At 40.3% G+C, this 22569-nt stretch overlaps 1 protein-coding gene across 1 annotated transcript in view; it reads right to left on the bottom strand.

The window, feature by feature from the left end:
- The window catches only part of hhat (hedgehog acyltransferase), a 245303-nt gene that overhangs the window by 193315 nt on the left and 29419 nt on the right, over positions 1 to 22569 (bottom strand). The window contains exons 3-6 of the mRNA XM_063055718.1: positions 22226 to 22339; positions 18661 to 18855; positions 11760 to 11975; positions 9036 to 9207 (exon numbers count right to left, since the gene is read on the bottom strand). Of these exons, the coding sequence (XP_062911788.1) occupies positions 9036 to 9207; positions 11760 to 11975; positions 18661 to 18855; positions 22226 to 22339 (697 nt within the window). The remainder of the gene's footprint in view (positions 1 to 9035; positions 9208 to 11759; positions 11976 to 18660; positions 18856 to 22225; positions 22340 to 22569) is intronic.

Raw genomic sequence — 22569 nt, 5'->3', positions numbered from 1 at the left:
GTAAAATACGAGTAATGAACATGAGGCTAGAATCCACTTGTTATTTTCAATTTTTGGGCCATTCCAACTTCTCACACAGAATAATCTTGTAGCTGTACTTTTATACTCAGCTTCCAGTAGTTTTCCATCATATTCCACCAAAGTTAATGTTTCCCTCACTTCCAAAGCACCACCCTGAAACAGTCTCCTCTTACCTTTCCATTCCTTAAGTCCACCTAATTTACTCCCTCAAGTTCAGTATCTCCTCGAATCTTTCTGCTAGTCTGGCCAATGTTCTCACAGAAGCTTTCACATGCAGAATGGTATGAACAGCACCAAATAAAAAAGATCCCAGTCCACAATGATTTGAGAACACTTACTTATATATGTGTAAAACAAGTTTCAAAATATTGATTATGATCAGAATCCACATCAGGTATGATATCACTGGCATATGTCATGAAATTTGTTGTTTTGCAGCAGCTGTACAGTGCAAAGCATAATAAAAACTCTAGATTTCAATAGGAATTTTTTAAATTAAATAAGTAGGGCAAAAAGAGTAAAAATAATATTGAGGTAGTGTACATGGGGTCATTGTCCATTCAAAATGGCAGAGGGAAAGAACCTGTTCCTATCGCACTGAGTAGGTATTTAGGCTCCTGTACCTCCTCCTTGATGGTAGCAATGAGAAGAGGGCATGTACTGGGTGATGGGGGTCCTTAAAGATGGATGCCATTATTTTGAGGCATTGGCTTTTGAAGATGTCCTTGATGCTGGGGAGGCTAGTGCCCATGATGTAGCTGTCTGAATTCACAACTTTATGCAGCTTTTTCCAATTCTTTGCAGTGGCCCCTCCATACCAGGGGTTGATGCAACCAGTTTGAAGGCTCTCCAGGGTACATCTGCTGAAGTTTGCAAGAGATTTTGGTGTGATACCAAGTCTCCTCAAACTCCTGATTAAATATAGTCCCTATTGTGCCTTCTTTGTAATTGTGTCAAAATGTTGGACCCAAGATAGATCCCCAGAGATATTGATGCCTAGGAACTTGAACCTTCTCACCCTTTCCACTGCATATCCCTTGATGAGGAATGGTGTGGGTTCCATTGACTTCCCCTTACTGAAGTCCACAATCAGTTCCCTGGTCTTACTGATATTCAGTGCAAGGTAGTTGTTACAACATGACTCAACCAGCTGATCTATCTCATTCCTGTACACCTCCTTATCATCATTTGAAATTCTCCTAACAATAGTTTTGTCATCGACAAATCTATAGCTGGCGTTTGAGCTGTGCCCAGTCACACAATGAAGGGTGCAGAGAAAGTAGAGCAGTGGGCTAAGCAGGCATCCTTGAGGTGCGCCAGTGTTGGTTGTCAGTGAGGAGGAGATAGGCACTGACTCCCGATGTGGAAGTCATGGATCCAGTTGCAGAGGTAGATACAGATGCCCAGGTTTTGGAGCTCGTTGATTAGTTTTTGAGGATATGATGTCATTGAGCACTGAGCTGTATCCAACAAACAGTAGTCTGAAGTAGGTATTGCTATTGTCCAGGTGATTTGATCCAAAGCGGAGCGGAGAGCCAGTGAGTTTCCATCTGCTGTAGACCTATTGTGACCATAGGGAAAATGCAGCGGCTTAGGCAACAGTTGATTTTCACCATGACCAAAGCACTCCATCACAGTAGACTTGAGCGAAATTTGTTGAGGCAGCTTACCCTGCTCTTCTTGGGCACTGGTATGATAGTTGCCCATTTGTTGCAGGTGGGAACCTCGGACTTCAGCAGTGAGATTGAAGATGTCCTTGAACACTCCCACCATCTGGTTGGCACAGGTTTTCAGTGCCCTATGAGGTATATCATTAGAGCCTGACACCTGACACCTTGTGAGGGTTCACCCTCTTGAAAACTGTTCCAAGACAGAGAACACGGGGTCACCAGACGCTGCAAAGGTTCGCACAGGTATAGTTTTATTCTCCCTTTCAAAGTGTCCTTAAAAGCTTTGAGCTCATCTGGGACTAAGGCATCACAGTCCTTCATGATTTTAGATTTCACTTTGTAGGAATTATGGTCTGCAAACCCTGCCAGAGCTGACCTGCTTCGATTCCATCTCCAACTTCAATCGGAATTGTTTTATAGCTCTTAAAATAGCCTGCTTTAGGTTGTACCCACGCCTTGTAGAGTTCTGGATCACTGGTCTTGAACGCCACAGATCTAGACCTCAGCAGACTACAAATCTCCTAGTTCATTCACAGCTTTTGGTTTGGGTATGTTTGGTACGTTTATTATGTTCTTGAAGCACACACTTATCCATACATGTCTTGATGAAATCACTAGCAACTGTGGTGTATTCATTCAGATTCAAAGATGAGTCCCTGAATATTGTCCAGTCCACTGACGCAAAGCAGTTCTGCAAGTGCTCAACTGCCTCCCTTGACCATACCATCTTTGTCCATACCACAGTGCTGTATTCTTTAGTCTCTGCCAGTACGCCAGGAATAGAAGCACAGCCAGATGATCAAACTTTCTAAAGTGTGGGCATGGAATGGCACGGTAGCTGATCTTAATGGTGGTATAACAGTGATCAAGTGTGTTGGGAGCTCTGGTTCCACAGGTGATATGTTGGTGGTAAGTGTTTAGATACTTCTTCAAGCTGGCCTGGTTGAAATCAGGTTGCATTGTTTCATGATTGCTGATCGCGGTGCTCAGCTCCTCCAATGCCTGCCTGATGTTGGTCTGAGAAGGACAGTTCACTACTACCAGGTTAATGGTAGAAATCTCCCTTGGTAGATAAAATGCTCAACACTTGACCACTAGATGTTCTAGATCAGGTGAGCAGGATTGAGGCCCACTAGATGTTCTAGATCAGATGAGCAGGATTGAGGCAGAACTGCCACGTCTGAGCATGATGATGAGTTAACATGAAACATACACACAAAATAATCTGCAGATGCTGGGGTCAAAGCAACACTCACAACACGCTGGAGGAACTCAGCAGCTCAGGCAGCATCCGTGGGAAAGATCAGTCGACGTTTCGGGCCGTGCTTCCCACTCCCATTCAGACATGTCCATACATAGCCTCCTCTACTGCCATGATGAGGCTAAACTCAAGTTGGAGGAGCAACACCTCATATACCGTCTATGTAATCTCCAGCTCCTTGGTATGAACAAAGAATTCTCCAACTTCTGGTAATTCCCTCCCCCTCCCTTCCCCTATCCCAGTTTCACTCTGCCCCCCTCCCCCAGCTGCCTACTACCTCCCTCATAGTTCCGCTTCCTTCTACTACCCATTCTGTTTTCCCCTATTCGTTCTTCACCTGCCTATTACCTCCCTGCCTCCCCTCCCTCACCCCTTTATCTTTCCCCTTACTGGTTTTTCACCTGGAACCTACCAGCCTTCTCCTTCCCACCCTCCCCCCACCTTCTTTATAGGGCCTCTGTCCCTTCCCTCTACAGTCCTGACAAAGGGTTCCAGCCTGAAACGTCGACTGATCTTTTCCACGGATGCTGCCCGACCTGCTGAGTTCCTCCAGTGTGTTGTGAGTGTTAACATGAAACATATTCCCCCTCCTCCTCTACCTTTAAAAGAGTAATCTATCCTGTCTTTTCAGTGGATGGTGAAGCGTTCGGGCTGTAGCTTTCATATCCGAAATGGCTGGGGCTAGCCATCTTTCTGTGAAGCACAGCCCCTGATGTCCCTCTGGTACCGCAATCTTGCTCTGAAGTCTTCAGTTTTATTTTCCAGAGACCATACATGCCAGGGCAGAATCTATTTTAAGAGTAGCATCTTTATTTTTATTATAATAAGCAGAAGGAACATGATCATGGGACATTCAAAATGGAGGATCCAACTCTAGTAATACCAGGAAGATATATTTATTTTTCCAGTAGGGAATAGGAACAAAATCAAATTCATCAATTAAGGTTTCACTACTTCCACACTGCAGAATTGCTTCCATCAGGAATGCCAAATAAAAACTAACAGATAGTTTGCTGAACAAATCAGTCATGCTCACATGCTCAATCAGGTTAATTGTCTATAATCCAATGTTTCAAAAATCATTATTTTCATTACCTAATTGTATAATTCATTCCATGCTTTCCTTGCTTCAAAGTTAATGGCTTCAGGGACTTAAATAAAACCAAACTACTGAGGTTAGAGTGCATCTTAGTGTAACTGACAGCTTGTTAAAAAAAATTGTCCTGCACTTGTAATTAACTGACAACTCATAAGGAAGCCACGGAGTGAAAGATATTTTAAATTAAGTAGAGCTTCATTGGCACAGCAGACTGCTCTTCCGAGATTGTACTTAAAGTATGTTGTTCTGTGATTAAAGGGAGCTTTACTCTACATTTACTCATGGATTACCTGTCTCAGATATACATGTTCAAAACCAGACCAGATGCCTTTAATGGTACATTGCGTTCTCTTGTATTAACAACTCACCCAAAAGAGCATGAACAACGTTTTCTTTAATTTTCAATAAGTAACCATGAAAGTAATGAATTTCCTGAACTAGTCTCAACAATGTGTATTAACAAACTCATATACAGTATCCAACTTGTTGATCATTGCTCACATCAGTTACATCAGGGGTTCCCAATCTTTTTTGCACAGCGGACCGATTTAATATTGACAATATTCTTGCGGACCGGCTGACCGAGGGGGGGGTGGTAGGGTTGCCAACGGACAAGAGTAGCTGTCAAATGCGTTGTGTTTACCCCAAGAAAGACTACAATGACCATGAAGCCTTGCATGGGCACCAGTGCGCTTGCGTGTACATGCCGATTGTTTTCTACAAATCGTTTTTGGCGATTCTGTTCGGCAGGGGCGGGGGTGTTAATCACGACTGGAATATAGGTGATAAGTGGCTAATACACTCAATTTCATTTCTAAAAGGGTTTATCTAATGAATTTAATATTAAACACACAGCACATATTTTCTTCGCATGAATATACTGATAAGTCAATTATCAGGGGAGGACAGGGGAGCTTGAAGTAAGTGTTGAACGAACTTCCAGTAGAAGTGGTAGAGGCAGGTTCGATATTATCATTTAAAGAAAAATTGGACAGGTATATGGACAGGAAAGGAATGTAGGGTTATGGGCTGAGTACAGGTTGGTGGGACTAGGTGAGAGTAGCTTTCGGCACGGACTAGAAGGGCAGAGATCGCCTGTTTCCGTGCTATAATTGGTATATGGTTATATAAGTCATTTATAAGTCAATAGCATCATAACACTTTAAGTAACGTTTGGATATTAAACACACAGCACATATTTTCCCCATATGAACATAATCATTGCAACACATCAATATCGCTGTATCAGTAGGAGCCCTGGGCTTGTTTTCCTGCAACAAGACAGTCCTATCGAGGGGTGATGGGAGACAGCGATACTCAAAGGAGGTTCCTTATATCCAGTCTATTCCACAATTTAATTTTTGTTGCATTCATTGCAGAAAACTCTGCTTCGCAGAGATTTGTTGGAAATGGAAGTAACATTTTCAGTGCTTTCGTGGCTATCTCAGGATATTTAGCCTTGACTTTGATCCGGAATGCCGGCAGAGATGTTATGTCAAACATACTTTTCAGACCGCTGTCATTTGCAAGCTCAAGGAGTTGATCTCCTTCCCGCGCTGACATGGATAACGCGTGGGTAATGACCTCGCGTGCATTCAAGCTCAACAGTGCGTGACAGGAAATGAGGAAAGGTGCAGCTGACTCATATCGCCAAATCATATCGTCTCCTCACAGCCCGATAGCACATGCTTTGTGGCCCGGTGGTTGAGGACCGCTGAGTTACATGATTCTCTTTTAGATAATTTAAACTTGAAGTTACCTACATAAATAAGGTACTTGAATATTACACTGATGGACTGGTATATCATAAAGCTAGAAATGTCTGTACATTATCTTATGAACCCAAAATTAAAAGAGCATTTGAAACAACCAAATTTTAAATATCGCCCATCTCATGCTTTGTTGCTTAGCGTTGTTAATCCTATCAACAATCAGCTTTCAGACAATGTTTCAAAAATCATCATTTGACCTCAGTGGTTGAGAAAATGTTGAAGTCAATTGTTAAGGATGAGGTTATGGAGTACTTGGTGACACAGGACAAAATAGAGTAAAGTCAGCATGGTTTTCTTTGGGGAAAATCTTCCCCATGAACCTGTAGGAACTCTTTGAGGTGATTGCAAGTAGGATAGATAAAGGGGGTGTAGTGGATGTTGTATACTTGGATGTTGAGAAGGCCTTTGACAAGATGTCACATATGAGGCTGCTTACCAAGTTAACAGCCCATGGTATTACAGGAAAGTTACTAGCATAGCTAGTGCATCAGCTGATTGGTAAGAGGCAGTGAGAGGGAATAAAAAGATCCTTTTCTGGTTGGCTGCCAGTGCCTAGTCATGTTCCGCAGGGGTCAGTGTTGGGACCACTTCTTTTTCTGCTGTATATAAATGATTTAGATGATGGAATAGATGGCTTTGTTGCCAAGTTTACAGATGATACGAAGATTGGTGGAGGGGCAGATAGTGTTGAGGAAACAGGTAGGATGCAGAAGGACTTTACAAAAAAAGTGACGAAACGGACTCTTAAGATTGTAAACCAGCGGGTTGTTGTTATGTCTCCCGCTCGCTGTGAAAATGGGGGACACCTCCCTCTCCCTTGCCAGGGAGAGACAGAACCTTTGGTTTGTCGAATTTCAGATGAAATGCGAAGCTTTTGGGGTAAGGGGGGATCGTTGCTCGCTGCCGCTAACGCACAGGAGGGGGGAGCTGGAGGGGGGGGAACTTCTGAGTTCTCACGTTTAACTACCATTCATTCTTTGGGGTACTTCTCTGTTTTTGTGGATGTTTGCAAATAAAAAGCATTTCAGGATGTATATTGTATACATTCCTCTGACATTAAATTTGACCTTTGACTTAGACAGATTAGGAGAATAGGCAAGAAAGTGTCAAATGAAATACAATGTTGGAAAATGCATGGTCACGCACTTTGGTAGAAGAAATAAATGTGCGGACTATTTTCTAGGTGGGGAGAAAATTCAAAAATCTGAAATGCTAAGGGACTTGGGATTCTTTTAGGGTGAGAACACCCTAAAGGTTAACTTGCAATTGAGTCGGTTGTGAGGAAGGCAAAGGCAATGTTAACATTTATTTCAAGAGGTCTAGAATATAAGAGCAGGGATGTGATGCTGAGGCTTTAGAAGGCACTGGTGAGGCCACAACCTTGAGTATTTTGAAAAGTTTTAGGCTCCATATCTAAGAAAAGATGTGTTGGCATTGGAGAGGGTTCAGAGGAGGTTCACAAGGATGATTCCAGGAATGAAAGGATTAACATACGAAGAAAGTTTGATGGCTCTGGGCCTGTACACACTGGAATTTAGAAGGATGAGGGGGATCTCATTGAAACCTTTTGAATGTTGAAAGGCCTTGACAGAGTAGATGTGGAAAGGATGTTTCCTATGGTGGGGGAATCTAGGACAAGCTGGAACAGCCTCAGGATAGAAGGGCATCCATTTAAAACAGAGATGCGGAGAAATTTCTTTAGTCAAAGAGTGGTGAATTTGTGAAATTTGTAACCACCGGCAGCTGTGCAGGTCAGGTCGTTGGATGTACTTAAGGCGGAGATTAATAGGTTCACGGCATCAAAGGTTACAGGAAGTTGGACTGAGGAGGAAAAAGAAAAGTATCAGTCATGATTGAATGGCGGAGAAGATTTGATAGGCCAAATGGCCTAATTCTGCTCCTATGTCTTATAGTCTAAGAAAAATCACATTGCCCTCTCACAGATGTTACTACACTCTTGCCCTCATTATAAACAGGAGCATTACATACATCATATTTTGTTGGACTGTACATCAACACCTAGTACAAAATGTTTCTTCAAGACCACGGCATTTTATTTCACATGTATGATAGTCTCCACAGTGGAAGGGTGGTGGTACATCTACAGTCATTAAATCTTCAGGCATGAATGGGACAATTTAAAATTTACTATGCTGCGGATGTCTATTTAAGAGTTGTATTATATAGAATACTCTGTATTTTGGGTGTCGGGATGGAGATATGTCTCTATCAAAGAAGATGTCACCCTTGGGTAAGATACAGCACCTGCTTAGCCCCCCCCCCCAATAAGGGTCACGTGAAGCCATAGGAGCAGGTAGTGGACGGTTGTATGAGCAGCTGGTTCATATCACTAGTCCTGGTTTTGCGACCACTGACGCCACAGGCAGACAATCTCTGAAGAGTGTTGATAGTAGCTGCAGTTACCTATCTTGTCAAGACACTGCCCAGAAGAAGGCAATGGCAAACCACTTCTGTTGAAAATTTTGCCAAGAACAATCACAGTCATGGAAAGACCATGATCGCCTACATCAGACCACATGGCACATAACGAATGAACGAACTGCCTCTACGACATGCCACTGTTCAGGTGACAAGCTGAAGTAAATAAATATTTCTCAATTTCTTCCTCCATTACTTCTCTCTTTACTTGGACTGATTCAGTTCATAACTATCAGGCTGAGATATAGTGGTATTTGAACATGTATAAATGGAAGAAATAAATTTCGATTCCTTGCAAACCACAGCAATAAATATGTCAAAACTCTAGATCTAACTAATCCCTTTGATACGAATCACGTTTTCTTCCTGTCACATTTAGATAGAGTTTTTCTGCTTCATACAATTACAAAACATGACAAAATCTTAAAAAGATCATCACTTTGGTCACCCGCTCCCAATGTCTCCAGCTTTGACTCACTCATTCTTACCCAATCATGGAGCTATGAAGCATGTTATGATGTTTCACTACAAAGTTACTAAGTAAATGATGCTGTCAATTTTTTAATTTAACAATTCCACTCGAGCATCGTGTTGTCAAGCCATGTATTTACAATTCAGAATCACACGGAAGCATTTACTTTCAAACCACCAGATGCTCATAATGTGATATAAAAGGAAAGAGCCAATGCTGAGGATTACAAATATTATAAAAGGCAGTATTTTTGCTAAGAAAATTTATTGCCCTTTTCATTAAATAGAAGCATTACACTGACCTAATGTCCAATAAGAAGCAGATTCCAGTATCGTTTCTTGATGCTGGATGGCGTGAATGTACAGGAAGTGAAGCATGGACTCGGTGAGCCACCACCAGAAGAAAATGCGCACTGCACCCAGGATCAAGCACACAAGATCTGCTTTTGGGACAGATGTCTCTGTTCTCTGCATCTGCCATTTGAAAGATAAAAAGAGAAAAAAATGAGTGATTCCAAATATGAGCGTAGAAAAGTAATCAAGTAAAATGTTTTGCTTTTGACATCTGTATTTCCCTTTAATCTGGACAAGAAGTACCCATGTATAAAAAGTGCAACAAATTTGAAGAAATGTGTTCATGCACTGTTTCAGATGTTTTGCAATTTATTATACCTCCTTTATTCTGAAAACATGCATTATAAACACGTTGTAACCAGAAAATTCCAGCATTGAACAATGGTTCAAGATTGCTTAATGTTATTTCCAGCACACAAGTGTAAAGGAGAACAAAATAACTGTTACTCCGGATCCGATGCACACAACAAAACAACACAATAAGATAAAGAACACCATGGGATTGATTTCAAGAGCCGTGAAGTAACGTTACAGCTATACAAGATCTTGGTCAGACCCCACTTAGAGTACTGTGTTCAGTTCTGGTCACCACACTACAGAAGGTATTTGGATACTATAGAAAGAGTGCAGAGGAGATTTACAAAGATGTTGCCTGGATTGGAGGGTGTACCTTATGAGAATAGGTTGAATGAACTTGGCCTTTTCTCCTTGGAGTGACGAAGGATGAGAGGTGACCTGATAGAAGTGTAGAAGATGATGAGAGGCATTGATAGTGAGGATAGCCAGAGGCTTTTCCCAGGGCTGAAATGGCCAACACAAGGAGGCATAGTTTTAAGGTGCTTGAATGAAGGTAGAGGGGCTGTCAAGGGTTTAAGTTTCTCACACAGAGAGTGGTGGCTACATGGAATACACTACAGGCGACAGTGGTGAAGGTGGATGCAACAGGGTCTTTTAAGAGACTCTTGGATAGGTACATAGAAATTGGAAAAATTGAGGGCTATGTGGTAGGGTAATTCTAGGCAGTTTCTAGAGTAGATTACATGGACGGCACAACTTATATAATAAATATAAAGCCATGATAGCTTATAAATATACATAGAATGATTGTATGTCCATAAAGTGACACTGGGCACAGGATTGTCTGTACATCAGGTGATGGATAGGAAATGATAAAGTTAGTAGTAGTTGGAAAACTGAAGGGGTAAGTTCATGGGTGTAGGTGTTGTTCAGCCTTACTGCTTGGGGAAAGTAATTGTTTTGAGTCTTTTGGTCCTGGTGTGGATGCTATAACAGCCTCCTTCCTGATGGGAGTGCGACAAACAGTCCATGAGCAGGATGACCGGAATCCTTCATGATGTTACTGGCCGTGTTCCACCATCTTTCTGTCTACACATCCCTGATGGCAGGTACGCTGGTACCAGTGACGAGTTGGGCAGTTTTGACCACCAGTTGTAGAGTCTTCCTGTCTGACAGTGATGCTGCTTTTTGGGATGCTCGCTATTGCAAATCTGTAGAATGATGTGAGTATGGATGTGCAAAGCCCAACACTCTTCAGTCTCCTCTAAACGTGAAGCAGTGGTGTGTTTTCCTATGTTTAATAAACTCCCAATTGCTTTGTCTGATTACTAGGCCAACTTATAGTGTGCCTCCTACACGTATTAACCAGTCTTATGTTAATGATCTGTAAGCTGCCCATTTGTTTATTATCACAGATCTTAAACCATCAGGTTAATTTGACTGTCAAGTTCTCCCACAGTACTGTAGAGTGCCCAAATTCTGATTTGTTTTTTTTTTAATTCACGTACACTAGAAAGAAGAATAATAAAGCACTCTGCTGAAAAGCAAGCACTAGCAATTCACTCATACAAGTGAAAACAGTTTAGGGACAGCCAACTCATCTTGAAATCAGAGATAATACTCAATTCCTTTACTTTTAGGTATTGAGGTCTTCTGCTTTATTTGAATATTCTTCCATCTTCGGAGAGAAATATATAAAACCGTCCACAAGCTTGTTATAGTTAAGCACATGTGCTTCATTTCACAATGATAGAGAAGATTAAACAGTGTTGTAGTAAACAGCTTGTTCCTGGAGGTCTTGAGCTGAATATCCTTCCATTCCCCAGAAAACGTAGCTTAGTCACTGTCAGAATTCAACAAACTGTATTTATTCGCATGCTTCTGTTATGCTTCCGCGATATTTCTCTTTCACAAATACCCCTGAGCTACCAGTGGGAGACAGACAACACTGAAGTTTTGAAGTAGCATTTAAAATGTTGTAGTTGTGTAATGAGTCAGGGGGTTTCAAAAGTGAAGACAGAAAGCTAGAAAAGTCCAAAATGGTAGCAGCACTCCCAGCCATAGTAACTGTTACCAATAAATAAAAATATAAACTGCATTTATATAACGCATTTCAAGTCTAGTAACTATTGCTACATGGCCAATTTAACAACCAGTATCCCAAATGAGCTATTTAAAACAAAATGTTTGATCAACATTGTAAAACCGATTTACCAAAAACTGGCTAATATGAGCATAGCCCCTTTGGTATATTTGAAAACACTTTGGGATTTTCAAAAGCTACAACACGACACAATATTTGATATTGTAAGTTCTAGCTTTATATTTTAAAGCAGTTGACCTGCTGCCAAAAATGTGTGAATAGGTGAACTCACCTGTTTATTAAAGTCATCATAACATATGATGGGTCCATTGTGAAATACAGGATAATAGAAAACGTAAGTCAGCAGCCAACAGAAGGATCTACAACATCTCTGAGGAGAGACACGGTCCCAGCAATACTCCAGGCAGAAACTTGTGTAACGCAGATTGCAAAGAGCCAAGCAGAATAACAGCAGGAAATATTCATTCTCTGTCTCATACCAGCGTTTCTAAATCGAAAAGCAAGTATTAGTTAGCTACCATGAAAATAAAAATTAAAAAACACAGTCTTATTCACAATCTGGAAAGATAATGAGATTTTGAATAGAACTGCGTTACTTATTATTTACAACCAAGTTATAATGAAGTAATCGAAAAACCAGTTACTGGATTCCAGGGATTCAGCAGCATACACAGAGAAGTTCAAGACTCAGTGGAGTTTTATCAGCTGAACACCAGCAATTCTGATCAGAGGCACTGACCCTGGACAAGCAGGGTTCACCTCAATATTTATCTCAGCCACACACAGGCAACTCAGGACAATCCCCATGTATAGTCCCCAACTGAAGAGCCACGTAGCCAATGTGGGCTTCCAACAGAACTCCACTTTCCCCTCTCAAAGGTAATCCTGATTGCTAAACCAAGGCCAGATGAGTATTAAGGTAAAGGCAGATTTAAATTTGAGTGTGTAGGTTTAGCTTATCTGTTTTACAAAGAACCAACAGAATTTTTGCTGTACTGCACATGAGTAATTAAAGGATGCTTGGCTTGGAGAATGAAAAATGAAAAAAAATTGTTCCTTTTCAAAATTCCCTATAAATTGCACCCATGAGACTTATGTGTGTTGTCAAGGCGTGAAGTAATGGCAACTAGTTCGTGCCCAAACATATATTGAGTACCATTGTATGGCACTGTACACAACTCGTGCTTTCATTGATGTGCCACCAAAGTCTTGGAAGAAAACAGGTGATATCCTTGACAATGCAGCAAGTGATCAGGTTCCTGATAAAACTATCAGTAGCCACAAAAAAAATTGCTGTAAATGATAGAATTTGCAGGGCATTTTAAATAGATCTTCTTCCAAACCAGCCAACCAATAAATTGTGCATACATTTCTAGATGAAATTCTAACTGTTCTTCTGGATCTGTGCTGGATTCTGTAAAAGTTAGGATTACAAGTAGACTGCTGAATACTAAAAAAGAAACTAATCTTGCCTGCTTAGGAAGTCAGTATTATCCAGAACTATAAGCTCAAATGTTTCCTAAAGAATTACTGATTTATACTGTAAGTAATAGATCTTTTCTATAATCATAATGTCTTTTCAATTATTACAGCCTTGTTACAGCATGCTTTGTCTAGTTTTCCAAACTGTGCTAATAATTAATGTGGGAAATATTTTAGCTTCAGGAGAGGGCCAGCACCCCAGTCTCCTTGAATGAAACTGTAATGAACTCTATCCCCACCTACTGGCTTTAACATGAATACAAAAAAAAACTTGGCAAATGCTCCATTTAAACTTCACACAATTCGTTAAATTGGAATTTGAATTTGCAACATTCATCCATGAAGATAACTTTAATAAAACAGTTTCTGTGTCTCAACTACACCCATTTTCCGAGGGTCTGTCAACAGCTGAAAATCTCACTAGCAGTAGGAGGTGGAGATGCTAGCAACTTTTGGGATGAGTGAGGCCAATGAATTGATTATGGTGCTACAATTGCTGCCTTCAGGCATAAGACTACTATGTACTGCTTGTCCATTGTAAAACCTGAAATCCATGCCATCTTTTGCCTCAGGAGATTTTTGCTTGTTCGCATTTTCAGTTCTGCTTGCAACGTCTTATTTTATGCACTGGTTGCTTATGCTGCATTAGCACTTTTACTTCTCTCTGTAGCTAAGAAATTATTTTATTCTTAGTTATTGCAATACATGGGCATTTTTTCCTGGTAACAGCACACCGAATGGACGCGAAAGACGAGGAATCATAAAGGACCTGGCGGCAATATCTTCACCCAAAAAAGATATGGAGCTTGGCGGGCTGATAGGCTTCAGCTACAACAGACAACAGCCAAATCATCCCCCTATTAATCTGGCAGTGTTTAAGAGCAAAAAAAATGTTGCCTCAGTTGGAGCCCATATGGTTTCTGATCACAGGGAAAAGCACCGTGGCAATGCACAGTGACTCATTTAGTGCAAAACACACATAATTTTTGGAAACTATACATCTCTGGCTGCAAAGGCTGAAAGAAATCTCTAACAACAAAGGGCATTTTCTTGGGCTGGAAGCTACAGTTACTGGTTGCTGTTCCACGTCTACCACCTTCATTCGCAATCTCCATGCATCTTTGACATCAAGCATGAAATGGTACTCTCAGGATGTGTGGATAGGTCACTGCTGAGGATTACATACTTCTTGAGCTCTGCAAAGTGTGTGTGTGCAGCACTGACGAGCACATTTATCTTTGCTCTCCTCTCAATTTTAGCAGATCTCTCCTTCAATTACAGCCAGTAGACTGTGTCAGTAATTTGCCTCCAGATTTCAATTTTGGAAATAATTGCCATTCCTTGTCTTTATTCTCAATCAAGGTCCATTTATATTTCATGCCTCGGTTCTTTGCTTCAATCATAGAACTCTCAGGAGGAACGGTTTACCTAACCTGTCAGTATTTTGAAGCATATGCCATCAATCTTTTGAAAAACTTCTGGTCAATAGGAAAACTATACAACAAGTAATACCCCACTTATAGAATGAATAAGCAATTATACATAATGGCCAAAGCCGTTATTATGACAGATAATACTATACAATGTCGTCATTATGTGAGCCAAGTTTCACATTGTATTTGAGACAAGTTTCACATTGTATGTGAGACACAATGATCGGCATTAGAAGGAAAAGTAATCTGCTAGGTTCTTCACAATGTGAAGATTAGTGAGCATCTCATGGAATCCTAAGCGTCAAGAGCGGAATGTCTAATCTCAGAGGTACTGTATCTTGCCAGAATGAAGCAACAAGTGTTTTTTCACAATGTTTTTTTTCTGTTTTTAAACTACATGAAAAGATATTGTTGATTATGAAGTGGAGTTTAAACATTTATTTTATTGATCAAAAACATTCTGTTATGAATTTCTTTAAAATTAAAATAATTAGCCACAATACCCTAATGAGGCTTGGACACAAATACAGATATCTCCAAGTTACGCAAACCCGAAATGGAAGTTCAAACATATTTAAACAATGATTCTTCTATTAATGCATAAAACATTGGAGCAGAATTAAGCTATTCAGCCCATCGAGTTTGCTCCACCATTTCATCATTGCTGAATTATTAACCCTCTCAATCCCATTCTCCTGCCTTTTCCCTGTAACCTTTGATGCCCTGACTAATCAAGCAAACTCCGCTTTAAATATACTCCATAACTTGGCCTCGACATCTGTGGCAATGAATTCCGGAGATTCATCACCCTCTGGCAAAAGCAATTCCTTCTCATCCCTGCATTCTGAGGCTGTGCCCTCTATTCCTAAACTACCCCACTATAGGAAACATCCTCTCCATGTCCACTCTATTTTTCAATATTCGATAGGTTTCAAAGAGATTCCCCTTCATTCTTCTAAACTCCAGTGAGTACAGGCCCCCAGCCATCAAACAGTCCTCATGTGTTAACCCTTTCATTCCAGGAATCACTCTCGTGAACCTCCTCTGAATCCTCTCCAATGCCAGCACATCCTTTCTTAGACAAAGGGCCTGAAGCTGCCCACAATATAACAACTGTAGTAAAATGAACTTCAGACGTCCAGTCAAAATACTGAAAGCTACATCACTAGGCCTCCATTTCTTCTAATTCTGAATACACACAGATATCTAATTAAAATTACTATTATTATATATATATAGGTTATCTGTTTAATATAAAACGCAAGTATGAACCAGGAATGCACTTATAATCTATCTGCATTCTTCAAAACATTTCCATACACAAATTAATTATAAATTACTGCTCACATAAAACACAAGCACCTAAAAGAAACAGTGGTCCATAATGTCATTGAGCTTGGTCCTTCATTCAATTAGTCCACAGATGTAATTCCATACACACTCCACTTACCCATTGTAGCCATATCCCAACTTTCTTAGTACTCAACATTTATCCCCTTACTGTGAGCTAGTAATCGTAATTACAGATTCTTCACCCAGAAAAAGGGTTGTTATGAACCTATCCTACCTACCAAGAATTTTATGTTTCAGTGAGATCACCTTTTAAAGCTTAATCACAGAAAACCGTCACATCCGTCCAACAATCTGTTTGATTCCCTACCGTCAGGAAGGAGGTATCATCGCATTAGGAGAATTGTTAGGATGGGAAACAGCTTCTTCCCCTAGGCTGTGATACGACTGAATGCTCTGCCACCACCCAGATCTTATCACGTATGAAGCGCCCGTAGCATTCTCGTACTAAATACAGCTTATTATTTGTCAATTTGTGTTAATATTACTTTATGCATTGTGTGTGGGTTATATGTACTGTGCTGTTCAGCTTGGTCTGGAAACTGTTGTTTTGTTTGGCGGTCTACGCATATATGGTTGAATGACAATAAACTTGAACTTAAACTTGAGGAAAATAAAGACTCATTCAACTCAACCTCCTCTCACAAAACTCGAGGAATCATCTAAAAACTTTTGGTTTACACTCCCAGCACCGTCCACTCCATATTCTTCCTTGGGCAAGGTGAGAGAAACTATGTGCTATACTTATCCATGGGCCCAAAGTCATATATAGTGTAACAAATTTTCCTTACCCTTAATAACCAAGCATCTTGAGTAAGGGCCAACAGACTACTTGTTTTCCCCATCACTTGATGTGTATTTTCTAATAAATATTTATGATCTCTGCAATCCAATTAATGACAAATTCGTCTCACCTTCAGTTTTACTATTCTTTTTACCATAATAGATAAATTAAATTGGATTATGATCCAATCTGCCACTTGCGCCCAAACATTTTGCAAACATTTCACAGTTTAGTTTATAATGACAGCAAACATGGATGTACAGCTGAAGGTAAACTCTAGGGCTTATGACAGGCATTCGTTCTACTATGACAGGAAATGCAAAATGAAGTTTACTCTATACAGTAAAGAACACTGCCAAGAAACAGAAAGGTAAATTATTAAAGAACTGTGTACTCAGCCAGATCAATAACAACTGTCTTTCTGAATAAGATAAACAAATTGTGCTACTTAACAGATTATCAATTTGCATAATGTTTTCAAGAAAAACAAAACCTCCCATACTTAGAAACAAAAAAGTGTTTTTATCCAAATTCAAATATTTTTAATATTTCACAATTATTAAATAATGTTTTAAAGATATTGTCAGGAACTTGGCTGGAACCAATATATACATTACATTAAAATAAAAAAAATTGAATGCACATTAAAACCAAAATGACAAAAATAAATCGAAAGCTGCTAGCACTCAGAGGCACCTGGATGTCCTTCTACCTAAATCACTGACAGATAAGGCAGGCAAAAGTTACACTTGCATTTATTACAAAGTGTGTTTTGATACAACAATAAAGATCTCTTCTTGATATACGTAGGCTCCTGGTCACACTTCAACTGGAATATCTTGCACAGGTCTGGTTGGCCTGAACAGACTCAGATTAAGGGATATACAAACAAGGGGAACCAGATCTCTCCTGATATAAGTGGTTTGACTATGAGGAGAATTAAGCAGACTGGGCCTATTCTGTTTTAAGTTATAAGAATGAACAAAGGTCTCACTGAAACATAGAAAAATCTTTATGAGGCTTGACAGGGTAGATATAGCATTGATGTTTCTGCCGGTTGGCATATCTAGAATCATAGGTCACTGCCTCAAAAGACACAGGAGGTACTGAGGATACTGGAAATCTAGAGCAATACACACAATGTGCTGGAGGAACTCAGCAGCTCAAGTAGCATCTCTGGATGGGGATAAACAGCCGATGGTTCGGGCTGAGATGAAGTTCTCTATCCTGATGAAGGGTCTCAGCCTGAAACGTCGACTGTTTATTCCCATCCACAGATGCTGCCTGACCCATTGAGTTCTTCCAGCACACTGCGTGCATTGCTCTATTGCAAAATATTCAGATAGAGATAAAATGAATATCATCACTCAGAGGCAAGTAAATTTTGAAATTCTACAAGGTTGCGAAAGCTTAGTCACTTAATACACTGAAGACAAAGATGGTGAAGTAGGTCCAAGGGATAGGGTCTGTTCTTCTGCTTCTGTATTTTTTTTAATGAATGCTATCATGAAGCCTTGTGATTACCTATTTAATAGCACGTTACCTAAACTTGTCAATCACCTCTTCCACTTCATATCACTCTTATGAAATTGGACTTCTCGTATAATAAGATGGACTCTAGTGAGCTACCTCGTTATGATCTCGCACTTTATCACTTACCTGCACTGCGCCTCTTTCTGAAAGCTCTTGTGCTTTATTCTGCATTGTTATTATCTTGTTCTAGCTCAATGCATGATGAAATGGTGAAGCAGACTCAATGGGCCAAGTGGCCTAATTCTGTTCCTATATCTTATGGTCTTATGGTCTAATGCTCTGTGCAATGATTTGATCTGTATAACAGCATGCAAGACAAGCTTGGTTCTTGCGACAATAATAAGCCAATAACAATACACCATGTTATATTCCAAGTAATTTGTTGTTTTATGTGCATGCTTATAATTAACAATGGAAAAATAGGCCAGCTGATTCTGGAAGCAGGTTATAAGCTGCAGAATTATCTGCAAAATAAGTGAAGCAATAATTACTAATTAAGTAATCGTTCATTAGCTTTATTATTGATTTCAGAAAGTCTATAAAATCAAGATTTATCAGCTTTTCTGCACACCTATATTTCACATTCTTACCTGAATTCTTCCAAGAGAGTCAATTTGTAAGCTGTACAGCAGTAAAACTGAGCAGAGCCAGGAAAACACAGGCACTCGCAACTGGGCCACAGCAAAGGAGATGAGCAAGTGCAGCAATATTACTGCCAGACCTTTATAGCCAACTGTAATGAAACAGGCCAACATCCCATAGATCATAAACAACCACATCCTAAACTGAAGAGAAAGAATTCTTATATTACCATTGTGAAAATACATTCAAGCGTTCCTCATTGTCATGCTTCTTTTGTGTCTCGGTGCATGCAAGTTATATTTTAATAATGCTGAAAGATAGCAACCATAAGACTCAAGCAACACACATCAAAGTTGCTGGTGAAGGCAGCAGGCCAGGCAGCATCTCTAGGAAGAGGTACAGTCGACGTTTCAGGCCGAGACCCTTCGTCAGGACTAACTGAAGGAAGAGTGAGTAAGGGATTTGAAAGTTGGAGGGGGAGGGGGAGATCCCAAATGATAGGAGAAGACAGGAGGGGGAAGGATGGAGCCAAGAGCTGGACAGGTGATTGGCAAAGGAGATATGAGAGGATCATGGGACAGGAGGTCCGGGGAGAAAGAAAAGGGGGAGGGGGGGAACCCAGAGGATGGGCAAGGGGTATAGTCAGAGGGACAGAGGGAGAAAAAGGAGAGTGAGAGAAAGATTGTGTGTATATAAATAAATAACGGATGGGGTACGAGGAGGAGGTGGGGCATTAGCGGAAGTTAGAAAAGTCGATGTTCATGCCATCAGGTTGGAGGCTACCCAGACGGAATATAAGGTGTTGTTCCTCCAACCTGAGTGTGGCTTCATCTTTACAGTAGAGGAGGCCGTGGATAGACATGTCAGAATGGGAATGGGATGCGGAATTAAAATGTGTGGCCACTGGGAGATCCTGCTTTCTCTGGTGGACAGAGCGTAGGTGTTCAGCAAAGCGGTCTTCCAGTATGCGTCGGGTCTCGATATAGAAGGCCACATCGGGAGCACCAGACGCAGTATATCACCCCATTCTCCTATCATTTTGGATCTCCCCCTCCCCCTCCCACTTTCAAATCTCTTACTAACTCTTCCTTCAGTTAGTCCTGACGAAGGGTCTCGGCCTGAAACGTCGACTGTACCTCTTCCTAGAGATGCTGCCTGGCCCGCTGCATCCACCAGCAACTTTGATGTGTGTTGCTTGAATTTCCAGCATCTGCAGAATTCCTGTTGTTTGCGACCATAAGACTCAAACTTGTTTCAGTAGAATTTGTTAAATATATAGAATATTAATTGTCAGTTTATGGTGAAAGAGCATAAATTATTAAAATAATAATTTCACAATATAAGAAATAAGCAATTGGAAACTGGATTTCAAAATTATATAATACTTTCACTCTATTCAGTCCTTAGAAGTAGTTAATGGTATGATTTTTCACTGTAATGAGATCCAGTTTGGAAGTCATAATCATAAACAAGGTTGAAAGAGTACAGAAAAAACTTACAAGGATGTTGCCAGGTCTGGAGGACCCGAGTTAGAAGGAAAGATTGAATTGGTTTGGACTGTATTCCTTAGAAAGTAGAAGATTGAGAGCATATTTGATAGAGGTATACAATATTATGAGGGATATAATAGGGTTAATGCATGCAAGCTTTTTCCACTGACTTTGGGTGGGATTTCATCCAGAGGTCATGTGTTAGGGGTGAAAGGTGAAATGTTTAAGGGGAACATGAGGGGAAAGTTCTTCACTCAGAGGGTCATGAGAGTGTGGAAATGAGCTGCCAGCAGAAATGGCACACGCGAGCTTGATTTCACCATCTAAGAGAGGTTTGGATAGGTACACAGATAGTAGAGGTATAGAGTACTATGACCCCGGTGCAGGGCAATGGGAGGAGGCAGTTTAAATGGTTTTAGTATGGACCTGCTTCTGGGCTGTACTTTTCTATGACTCTATAATTTCAAAAACAAATGCCATTTTAAGCCTCAGTTTCCTCCTTGTGAACTTATTGCATACAGTGGCACACAAAAGTTTGGGCACCCCGGTCAAAATTTCTGTTACTGTGAATAGCTAAGTGAGTAAAAGATGACCTGATTTCCAAAAGGCATGAAGTTAAAGATGACACATTTCTTTAACATTTTAAGCAAGATTACTTTTTTATTTCCATCTTTTACAATTTCAAAATAACAAAAAAGGAAAAGGGCCTGAAGCAAAAGTTTGGGCACCCTGCATGGTCAATAATAAGTTCTATTTTAACTTCATCAGTCCACAGGACTTGTTTCCAAAATGCATCAGGCTTGTTTAGATGTTCTTTGTACATTTTGAATAGAACATTTTGACTGCAATGAGCAAAGGTATGCTTGGAGAAAAAGGGTGCAGAATTTCATGAAAAGAACACCTCTCCAACGGTTAAGCATGGAGGTGGATCGATCATGCTTTGGGCTTGTGTTGCAGCCAGTGGCATGGGGAACATTTCACTGGTAGAGGGAAGAATGAATTCAATTAAATACCAACAAATTCTGGAAGCAAACATCACACCATCTGTAAAAAAGCCAAAGATGAAAAGAGAAAAACAACAGGAATTCTGCAGATGCTGGAAATTCAAGCAACACACATCAAAGTTGCTGGTGAACGCAGCAGGCCAATGAAAGATGAAAGCAGATGAAAAGAGGATGGCTTCTACAACAGGATAATGATCCTAAACACACCTCAAAATCCACAATGGACTACCTCAGGAGGCGCAAGCTGAAGGTTTTGCCATGGCCCTCACAGTCCCCCGACCTAAACATCATCGAAAATCTGTGGATAGACCTCAAAAGAGCAGTGCATGCAACACAGCCCAAGAATCTCACACAGCCAGAAGCCTTTTGCAAGGAAGAATAAGTGAAAATCCCTCAAACAAGAATTGAAAGACTCTTAGCTGGCTACAAAAAGCGTTTACAAGCCGTGATACTTGCCAAAGGGGGTGTTACTAAGTACTGACTATGCAGGGTGCCCAAACTTTTGCTTTGAGCCCTTTTCCTTTTTTGTTATTTTGAAATGGCAGAAGATGGAAATAAAAAAGTAATCTTGCTTAAAATATTGAAGAAATGTGTCATTTTTAATTTTATGCCTTTATGGAAATCAGGTCATCTTTTACTCGCTTAGCTACTCACAGTAACAGAAATTTTGACCAGGGGTGCCCAAACTTTTGCATGCCACTATACCACTCTTGTGGCAAGGCCATCTGCACCACTGGTAAAAATTAACATAATTAGTGTGTGTGTGTGTGTGTGTGTGTGTGTGTGTGTGTGTGTACACACACATTTTGGGCATACTCTCTATGCATTTGCATATTTTCATAGCTACTAACAAATTAACAGCACATAACTCATTTCCTTTAAGCTTAATCTTATATAAATATTTACACTTTGAAATAGTACATTGAAATTCATTATATACACTATGTTTTGTTAAAAAGATCGCATACCTGCTAGTGGAAAAAATATACAAAGCTATAAAAGCTTTTTTTCCCCTCAGAAAGGTGCCACCCTACCCTATCACTGAGCTATCCAGTAAATACCACTTTAATAATACAAACCTTTGGAAAGAAGGCATTGGACACTTGTGATACGATTATGTGACCAAGGAGAGTCCACAGCAACAACTTCTTTACCCACTCTGTCCAAAAGCTCCATTCAAAGTCTGTTGGGTCCTGAAACACAAGGATGAGTTCTCTGAAATATCTTAATACAAATGCAACAACCAATATATTTTTGTTTCTTTGCCAGAACAGCAGAAAGGAAATAATAATCAACATCACAGACAAGGCAGATTCCATTTCCACCCAAATTTCTTGAGCACATGCACACTTTTTACCAGCAGCTATTGGATAAGTACACAGAATAAATACTGGATATTGACCCATTTTGTTCCCTTCCTCCA

Source organism: Mobula hypostoma, chromosome 8 (assembly GCF_963921235.1).
Source record: "Mobula hypostoma chromosome 8, sMobHyp1.1, whole genome shotgun sequence".
NCBI lineage: Eukaryota > Metazoa > Chordata > Chondrichthyes > Myliobatiformes > Myliobatidae > Mobula > Mobula hypostoma.
This window is presented reverse-complemented; position numbering and strand designations above follow the sequence as displayed.